This window comes from Medicago truncatula, chromosome 5, assembly GCF_003473485.1.
Source record: "Medicago truncatula cultivar Jemalong A17 chromosome 5, MtrunA17r5.0-ANR, whole genome shotgun sequence".
Lineage (NCBI taxonomy): Eukaryota > Viridiplantae > Streptophyta > Magnoliopsida > Fabales > Fabaceae > Medicago > Medicago truncatula.
The window spans coordinates 39,429,462-39,439,854 of record NC_053046.1 but is presented as its reverse complement, the minus strand read 5'-3'; the positions used below and the strand labels follow the sequence as shown (position 1 = coordinate 39,439,854).

General features: G+C 34.0%; 1 protein-coding gene across 3 annotated transcripts; it reads left to right on the top strand.

The window, feature by feature from the left end:
* Positions 1-3,104: 3,104 nt before the first annotated feature.
* On the top strand, positions 3,105-7,676 carry LOC11435209 (UBP1-associated protein 2A). Of its 3 annotated transcripts, XR_003012424.2 has the most exons (3): positions 3,105-4,715; positions 6,647-6,764; positions 7,250-7,599. XR_003012424.2 is itself a non-coding variant. In XM_024784581.2 (2 exons), the coding sequence occupies exon 1, from the start codon at positions 3,222-3,224 to the stop codon at positions 4,713-4,715; it is 1,494 nt and encodes a 497-aa protein (XP_024640349.1). In that variant the 5' UTR covers positions 3,105-3,221; the 3' UTR covers positions 6,647-7,676. The 3 variants fall into 3 exon arrangements, 2 of the variants coding, with proteins under 2 accessions (XP_024640349.1, XP_003617132.2); XM_024784581.2 differs by having other exon boundaries at positions 6,647-7,676; XM_003617084.4 differs by lacking the exons at positions 6,647-6,764; positions 7,250-7,599 and adding an exon at positions 5,536-5,906 and having other exon boundaries at positions 3,106-4,715.
* Positions 7,677-10,393: the final 2,717 nt, after the last annotated feature.

Sequence of the window (10,393 nt, the reverse complement as noted above, 5' to 3'; positions counted from 1 at the left end):
TTATGAAAATACTATGATTAAGCGCTAGGACACTTACATTTTATATACATAGCAGTATATCACTGCAATTTCTTATGAAAAAATTCTACAAGAAAGTGAATAATACATGAAAATAGGGGTGGGCATAAAAACCAAAAACTGAACCAAACTGTTGAACTAAACCGAACTGACCCAATATTAAACTGAACCGGTGTGTAAAAGTTCAAAATTGAACTGTATTGTAAGTATCAGTTACTAATCACACAGGTTATCAATCATGGCGGAGGAAAATTCCCATTCATAAATTTTGTCACAATAAAATGGAATTCAAGAGGTTCCACCAACTCTTGTAAAATAAGGAGTCGTTGAGCTTTCTTTATCACCAGAAAAGAAAAGAAAAAGAAGATGAACTAAAGCAGTAATTCAGTTCAATTTTTTTTATTAATCAAAAAAGTTAACTATTTTGAAAACCAGTTCAGTTTGGTTTAAACTATTGCATTATGGCTCGGTTCAATTTTGACATAGTTTTCATCTAAAGTGAACTTTGTCCATCCTTGCATGAAAATAAGATATTTGACCAATCATATTCTCAGTGACAATATATGAGAAAGTAGATGGTTAGTATTTGGAAAGTGTTAACTGGTGTTAATTATTGTTCTTGCATTTTTTATTTCTTGATCGGTTATTCTTGCATTTTCTGACAAATTAACTTATTTTGTCTTAAAGACACTTATTAGCATTATTCTTTATTTTACTTTGTCTTGTAGTAGTTGTTAGATGTTTGCATATTTAGACATCAGTGTATATTAACTAGAGATGTGTAATATCACTTTATAACATCTAATTCATTAGGAATGAGATTAATTTATTACTTATTACACTGATCGAGCCCAAAGGTCTTCCCTATTTTGGACTGGGGCACCATCTCCTCACCTTAAAATTAGTGTAACAAAAAAAAAAAAAACAGATCAATTAATGTAAGAGGTTTGTACTAGACACCCTTACAAAAACAAAAGTTTGTACTATACAATCATCATGTTTTAACTCTACTAATTGATTACGACTTCTCGTTAATTGATTAGTGTGTGGTATAATTCAAAAATAATATTTTTCTCTTATTTTGGAAAAACAAATACGAACCCCATCTTATGACACTCGTATGGTAAAAAATAATGTCCTATAAAATTTGTGTTCATTGGAGCTTAGAAGTTGGGTTGGGAATAGGTCAGGCCGATCTACAGGGGTCTACGGCCTGGCCTGTTTTGACCTGTTTTGGCTTGACCTGGCCTGGACTGTTTAGTAGATAGGCATAGACTTAGGCTTTTTAGAAAGCTTGTTTAGTTAAATAGGTCAAATTTAGGCTTCAAAAAAAGATTGTTAAGCCTAATAGGCGGGGCTATTAATACTTATTTATTAAAAAATATTTTTTTATATTAAAATAATTGCATATATTAAAAATATAAACATATTTTTCTCTATCTATTAGTCCCTTAATAGACTTTGTTGTTATTGGCTTTTATGTAGACTTTAATCTAGTTGAAATTTACTTGTAGTGAAATAGGCTTTTAAGTAGGCTTTAAGACATGTTTATCCTATTTAGTAGGCCAAATGAACTATTTGATGACCTTAATATGAAGTAGGCATGTAAGTAGGCTTTCAGGCCAGTCCAAGCTTTTAAATAGGCCAGGTCAGACCTGGAAAAACGGCCTATGATAGGCCATAGGCCAGGCTCAGACTTGTGATTTACTTCGTAGGCCAGGCTCAGGCCTATCAAAGTCTGGCCTGGCCTGGCCTATTCCCACCCCTACTTAGAAGTTATCTTGAAAAATAAACACTCATACAATTCTCAACTCTTCATATTATTTTTTTATATTTTGTTTGTTGTTGTGATGTCTAACTCTTTGAGGAACATTTTTCGATCTCAATTTTCCAGCGGTCATATGTTGGAAAATTTTGAGGGTTTTAAAAGAAAAACTTAGCATAACAATATAAACAAATATTAATCAAATCATTAATCACAAATCAAATATCACATTAAATATTCTAGAACTATCTTTTGAAGTGTTCTTTATTTTTTATCATGAGTGCAAAAAATATTGGCGTCTCTACTTAGTCTAAGCGAGCAAAAAACAAAATATGGTGTTATCAATTTCATAATGGATGTGACGAGTAGAACTACTTGGGAAAGATGGCGAAGTGATTGATCATGGTGTTATCTAGGCATCTTCCAAGATGACGGTACTATACCTAATGTGCATGTAAGCCGTACATTGGCTTTGGATAGTTAAACCTGAACAAGTTCACATCATCTTTACCATGGTTATTAGCAAGAATGATACATGTCACATCACGCATCTGCTCGTTGCATACCAATCAATCCCACAACTGATTTTTTCTAATTACCAAACTTAAGGAGATGAGTAAGATCAAATAAAAAAGATAGATCTCTTGCGTTACAAAAAGCTCTGGACAGATAAGAAGGATAGAAGTCACGGATAAATTAAAAGAAGGTGTCATGAAGAGATGTGATAAAACAGTGGCAATGGAGTTTTTTTTTTTTTTTTTTTTGACAATAGTGGCCATGGAGTTTTTGTTGAATTATTAAAAGAAAATGTTATTTAGCAATTGGGACTTCCTATTACCGGTAAATAAATAAAAAAATTATGGATGTGACCCTAACATTTTACTTCTCATAAAACCCCAAGAGTGCTTAACCTACTTAACAAATGCATTCACTTCAGGTAAAACAACTTTTTTTTATCCTTATCATATATACAAACACTCAATCATAAACAAAGAGCCAAAAAAGGACGATTATACAAATTACCCTAAAACATAAAAATTCAAAGAGAAACCACTTACAAATACATAAAGGAAAGAAAACTTTAAACACCAACCCTAATAAAATATCTACAAGATATATAAAATGTACCAAAAGACAAAACAAAGATTACATAAAAAAGGAAGAATATTCTGAAAATAAAAAAGGAAGAATATTCTGAAAATCAATAAAGTAAATTCAAAAAAAAAAAAACCTAATTTCTCATGGGCCAATTTCTTCTTGTTAGGTAAAAGCCCAGCCCAAAAGCAAATAGTATTAATTAATTATATAATAATTTTTCTCACCATCGTTCTCATCATTACAATCACTTTCTTTCTCTCTTCACATAATAGCCACTAATTTTCCCCTTTCTCTCTCTGTTTCACCAAACCCTAACCCTAATTTCGATTCAATCACCGCCATGGCTAAGAAACGAAAGCTTCGATCTTCTGACCCTGAACCCACCAAACAAGCTGAACCCGAACCACAACAAGAAGAAGTAGCCGAAGAAGAACCAACAACACAAGAAGAAGAAAACACACCGATTGAAGAAGATCAACCTCAAAACGAAGGTGAAGGTGAAGAAGAACCAGAAGAAGAGGTAGCAGAAGAAGAAGAGGATGATCAACAAGGAGAAGACGAAACCCTAGAAAACCAGCAACAACAAGATGGCGGTGAAGCTTCAAACAACGCTGCCGTGTCGGAGCAGACTGTGACGGTGGAAGCTAACGGTGGTGGTGAAAACAATAACGGAGAAGAAGAGGAAGATCTTGAATTGGAAGATGAACCTGTTGAGAAGCTTCTAGAACCATTCACGAAGGAGCAATTACACGCGCTTGTGAAACAAGCGGTTGAGAAGTATCCAGATCTGTCTGAGAATGTTCGTCAGCTGGCTGATGTGGACCCCGCTCACCGGAAAATCTTCGTTCACGGTCTTGGATGGGATGCTACCGCTGAAACGCTAACCACCACGTTTTCGAAGTACGGTGAAATTGAGGATTGTAAGGCTGTGACTGACAAGGCATCTGGAAAATCAAAGGGATATGCATTTATTTTGTTTAAGCATCGGACTGGGTGTCGTCGTGCGTTGAAGCAGCCTCAGAAAGTGATTGGGAATAGGACTACATCGTGTCAATTGGCTTCCGCTGGACCTGTTCCGGCCCCACCACCGAATGCGCCACCGGTGTCTGAGTATACTCAAAGGAAGATTTTTGTGAGTAATGTGAGTTCTGATATTGATCCTCAGAAGCTGCTTGAGTTTTTCAAGCAGTTTGGAGAGGTGGATGATGGCCCATTGGGGTTGGATAAGGCGACTGGGAAGCCGAAAGGTTTTGCGCTCTTTGTTTATAAGACGGTAGAGAGTGCTAAGAAGGCGTTGGAAGAGCCGAATAAGGTGTTTGAGGGGCATACTTTGTATTGTCAGAAGGCTGTTGATGGTCCTAAGGGTTACAACAAGGGGGGTCATTATCAGCAGCAACATCATCATCAGCCTCATCATTCGCATCATCACCATCATGGTGGTGGTGGTGGTCACTACAATCCGAGGAAAGAAAAGAAGTATTCACATGGTGGTGGTGGCCCATCACATGGTGGTCACTTAATGGCTCCTACTGGTCCTGCTGCTGGTGGTTACAATGCGGGTGTGCCGCCTCAGGGATTGAATCCGGCACTTGGACAGGCTTTGTCCGCTTTGCTTGCTAATCAAGGAGCTGGATTGGGGCTTGGGAATTTGCTTGGAGGTCTTGGTGGTGCGCCTGTGAATCAAGCTGGTCCTCCTGCTGCGTATGGCAATCAGGCTGCTATGGGATATGGCCAGCCTGGGTTGCAGCCACAGTACCAGAATCCTCAGCTGGGGCAAAGCGGTGGTGTTAGACCTCATCCTGGTCCCGGTGGCGCTCCTTACATGGGTCACTAGGTGAGTTGCTGGTATTTTGTTTCATTCATTTGTTGCTGATTCTGTGTTTAAACCAATTCATGTTATTTATATTAGATATGTCTGTGAAGGGTTAGGTTGTTGCATGAGATTGTTGAACTTATCTAGTTGGTTTTGGGTGTTTATACACTTGATGTGTAAAATCTCTAATTGTGTTGGGACTTTGTTGTGTATGCCAAGTGTATTTGCATTCATTTTACTTGATTTAAGCATGCTTACCAATGGAAAAAAGATCCTTGTGTACTTTGCTGGTATCTCGTGTCCGTAATCAGTTTACCAAAACATGGCTCTGTTCCTTGTTTTGGTTATTGCGGCTACAATATGCTCAACAGTTTTATCTTTTTCGTAGTAGTCACACTGCATACACACCTTGGCTTTGTTCCTTGTTTTGGATATTACGGCTACAATATGCTCAACTTTTAGTTTTTCATTGAATTCATATTTCACACGCACTCTCATTAAATTTTCGTAGTTTTTTGGAATTTAATATTTACTTTTATTCTGTTAGGATAAAAGAATGAACTTGAACTTCACAACTGTTAATTATTTTTCTTTTGTGCTCTATTTTCATCAAGTTTCTGTATCTACATAAGTTCTTTGATTCACAAGTTCGTGCACAACCCTTTTAACATATATTGTCATACCTTTTTTTATTGAATAAACAACTTATAACTATGCTTGGAATTGTTTGAAACCACTAAGGATCTTGAAAATCTATTTTGCAGCATCAGAGGTATGACTTTTGAGATATCATATTCTTTTTGAAATTAGTCTTTTTAAACTCTATGTATTCACTGTGCAGATACTCTCATAGATGCATCAAACATTTTGTTTTGGACTCTGCTGATTCTTCTGAAGTACCAGGCCCTATTCAAATGCATCTTTTAAATTTGTAATTTTAAATTACTATTTGGTTACTAAAGAACCGGATTCTGAAACCTGTATTTTAAATTTCTATCGTAGAAGATTTTTGCCCGACTTTTTTTTAAATCATGTAGTACCTCTTGCTCCTTTGTGGAATTGAGGAATGTTTTGAATGTTGGGGCAGAGAAAACTTTGTTACAATAATTTATATGTGTGCTGTAGACCTTATATTTATCTGGATTTCTAATTATGTTTTATCATTGTTGTTTAGCTTCATAAAGCATGACTTGGAAATGTGTAAGTTATGAATTTTACATGTCTCTTTCATTTGACTATGATTTATGAGGATTACCAGCTTTTTTGCGAAGTATAATCAATGTTCTTATCTTAAAGAAAAGAATACATCATGGGAGTTTTGTGGTTCTGGTTATTTTTTATGCTTATGGTGTATGCCTATTATATAGTTATATACATCTCAGCCCGTCTATCATTTCAATGTTTATATCTTCGGGGTCTTTGATTGAACTCATTTCAATTACTTTCCTTGAATTTTTGGGTTGCGGATTTAGAATGGATTGAGCATGATAATGAATAAACATTAAAAACTTTTTCCTTTACTCGAACTGTCTTTTGAAACCATTCCTCATTTTATATTATTCAACTGAGACGAGCTTTCGAGTTTTAAATAAACTATTTTTCTTTCTCCTTCCTCAATGAAGGTTTTGATCTTTACCATAAGACTTTTATCATTTTATACCCATACCTTCAAAAACCAGCCCTCTTTTTTTAGGTACTCAATGGCATGTGTTCCCAATGCCTATTTTTTCCTTTCTATTTTGCTTTAATAAGTGAGCTTATTATTTATGTAACTTTATTTAGCAAGTTGTTAGGATATCCTAACAGCATATCAATCACACCATATTTTATTTGCTTGAGAAGTTGGCTTGGCAGACACATAGACACTTGCCGCATAACATGCTAGAATCTGCTTGTAAATTATATCATCTGCATCCACTGATGGAGCTTGCATTGTGCTATTCACTTCCAAGGCTAAAAGTGGCCACACTTGGTGGGTGGTGATGCTCTCACTGCATGCAAGTGTACCCTGTTTGGAGTAGGGAAATCAGATGGATGCGGTGTTGTCTACGTCTTTTGAGTTCACCATGGGTATGATCTTTTCTTTAACTATTGACTATCTGGGAAAGTTTGGGAACTTGCCTTCTTTTAACTTACAGAATCTCAATTGATTTTTAAAGATATTCTTCAACTATCACCAATTTGGGCTTAATGAATTTCACACAGAATTTCAGTTTTATTGTTTTTTGTGGAAGAAAACAACATTGCCCAATTTATATCTTTTTGGCTTTGATGAATTTGTTATCTGATAAACTGCGAGAGCCGTGTTTTTTATTTTTTTTAATTTATATATAAAAAAACTGACTGCAAAAGATAGTTATTTTCTTCTGAAATATATATCCTACTTTTATCTTAAAAATACTATTTTTGTACAATGTCAACATGGTTTTAAGTTGTATATAAGAAGGGTTAATATTTTATCCCGGTATTTATATTTGGGTCAGATTGAATGCATAATTATCACCATATATATACGAACATTTTGAAATGCTGCTTACATTTTTATGTAAAAATAGAGATCATCATACATTAGAGATATTGATCAGACTGCTTGAGAAGGATTCCATCTTTGATGCGGCGGTTGGCCGACATGAAACTGTGCCTAGACCTTGAACGTTAAGAAGGTAATATTGGCATGTCATATTTGATTAATCCACAGAGCTGACACAAAGATATGCTGCTGAAGATTACAGATATTATTTGGATAGGTCATTGTTTTGTATTGGGTTCTTATTTCTGCTGCTGTATACTAAATTTTGTAGTGTTAATATCAGTGGAATATGCTATGTTCACAAAAAAAAAAAAAAAGGTAGGGATATACGATATAGAATATATGGTTGATTGTGGTTTGGCATTAGTAGTGATACATACGCATCCCCATTTTTTTTTTTTTTTTGGGTACGGAGCGTAACCCCAACTTCTGTTTGAAACAGCATTTCCCCATTATTTTGTGCAATATTGTTAAGTACGACTAGCAAACACAATGCAACCAATTTTTTGTTTTTGACGAAGCAATGTTATTTGTTTTTTGTTCTCTTATATGTTCTATATGTGGATTGAAGTTCCACATGGTCACATTATGCATCATCCCTTTCCTCTTGCAATTGGGAAAACAATTGATGCAGTGATGATGCAAAATGAGACCACATATAAATAGAAAAATAAGCAACCAAGACCTAAAACCAACCAGATAACGATGAAATATAACGAGTACATTGTACACATCTTCTTATATATTAAAGTTAACAAGTAAGCCCTAATTTTAACCTAAACCCTATTGCATAATTTTACTGTTTTAACCCTAATGTTCACACCTAATCTCCTATTTTCATGAACAATCTTCTTATATATTAAAGTTAACATGTAAGCCCTAATTTTAACCTAAACCCTATTGCATAATTTTACTGTTTTAACCCTAATGTTCATACCTAATCTCCTATTTTCATGAACAATCATAATGCTCTCTCCTAATCTTCTTATCTTCTTATATATTAAAGTTAACAAGTAAGCCCTAATTTTAACCTAAACCCTATTGCATAATTTTACTGTTTTAACCCTAATGTTCACACCTAATCTCCTATTTTCATGAACAATCCTATTGCTCTCACCTAATCTTCTTATATATTAAAGGTAACCCGTAAGCCCTAATTTTAACCTAAATCCTATTGCATAATTTTACCGTTTTAACCCTAATGCTCACATATATTAAAGTTAACAAGTAAGCCCTAATTTTAACCTAAACCCTATTGCATAATTTTACTGTTTTAACCCTAATGTTCACACCTAATCTCCTATTTTCATGAACAATCCTATTGCTCTCACCTAATCTTCTTATATATTAAAGGTAACCCGTAAGCCCTAATTTTAACCTAAATCCTATTGCATAATTTTACCGTTTTAACCCTAATGCTCACACCTAATCTTATATTTTCATGAACAACCCTAATGCTCACACCTAATCTTATATTTTCATGAGCCCTAATTTTAACCTAAACCCTGTTGCATAATTTTACCGTTTTAACCCTAATGCTCACACCTAATCTTTTATTTTCATGAACAACCCTAATGCTCACACCTAATCTCATATTTTCATGAGCCCTAATTTTAACCTAAACCCTGTTGCATAATTTTACCGTTTTAACCCTAATGCTCACACCTAATCTTCTATTTTCATGAACAACGCTAATGCTCACACCTAATCTCCTATTTTCATGAACAAAGCAAATCGGCATCGCTTTATTTCCCCTATTTCTTCAAAACAAATCGCCCTATTTCTTCAACAAAACAAATCGCCCTATTGGAATAAAAGGGTTTTGAAAGATTATAGCAACATTTTTTTTGTTAATATTACACTTTTCATCCAAATTAGAACTGAACTCTCTTTGTTAAATATTTACCACAAAATGCACCTGAATTTTGCAATCTATATAAACAGGTGGAAGAAACATTTCAACAAACAGTTAAAGGGTATCATTTACGGTAAAGGCCAAATATTCGATAAAAGGAAAATTATTTAAATAAAACATTTTACATGTTGAGGTTAAGAATGAACTATTTTTAGGTACATAATATAACATTAACATATAATTTTTACAAAAGAATGAAGTAACATTTTTTCAAAAAAAAGAAGAAAAATATGAAGTAACATACCAATAATATAATATTGACATATAATTTTAACAAAAGAATGAAGTAACACACGATTGATAAAAATTAATATTTTTTTGGTGAATAAGCGTGGTGTCTGAGGTTCGAATTCCAACATCTGCATATATTTGGGACCACATATTTCATTCTCTTTGATATGCATTGAGATTTGTTTTTGTCTACTATATCTACAATGTATATGACCCGTGCGGCAGCACGGGTGGAAAGTCTAGTTTCAAATAATGGGGATACTATTTTCTTTTTTTATTGAAATGCACTAGGCACGTGGGTGGTCACAAGCTCTTAGAAGAATATTGAGTTCTATTAATTAAATCAAAACCAAGCCGAAAATAGTTTGAAATTTGATTTGATAATCAATTTATTAAATTTGGCTCATAAATTAAAGGAGTCTCTTGAGTTAAAAGTTAAACTTGGTTTATATACATTGGTGCAGCTTGAGCGCTTCTTGCGACTTTAGAATGGATTGTGCAGTTGAGCTTCAATCAAGTTATTTCGATGGTCTCTTTGTTATAAACCAATTTAACGGACACTCTAAAGATAACATGGAAGCAGGTGTAATTCTCGTTAAATGTAGGTTTTTAATTGGTTTTTGTAACAACTTTTTAAGATAAAGACTATTGACGACCAACATCGTTGCTCATTTAGTTCTCATATTTAATTATATGGATTAGTTTTTCTCTTATAAAAACATGTAGTTTTTCTCTTAATATTATCTTCTTAAGTTTTTATTTAAGATCGTGACCTCTTTACTGTCAATGCTCGTGCAATTATAGTGAGCCATACAACATTATGTACATGAATCTGTAACAGACTTGGACTAGGAATGGAAGTTAGTTTAACAGTTCAAGCATTTTCAAACACAATTAACAAAAAAATAAATAAATATGTAAAACATTAAATTAAGTTAGAAGACCTAGATTTATTTTTTCCGAGCTTTTATGTGTGTAGAAAACCTAATTTTTTTTTACGTGCATGGAGAATACTTGGTTGAG

Excerpts from the sequence above, each read along its gene's own strand:
- LOC11435209 (XM_024784581.2), top strand. The coding sequence starts at position 3,222 with ATGGCTAAGAAACGAAAGCTTCGATCTTCTGACCCTGAACCCACCAAA.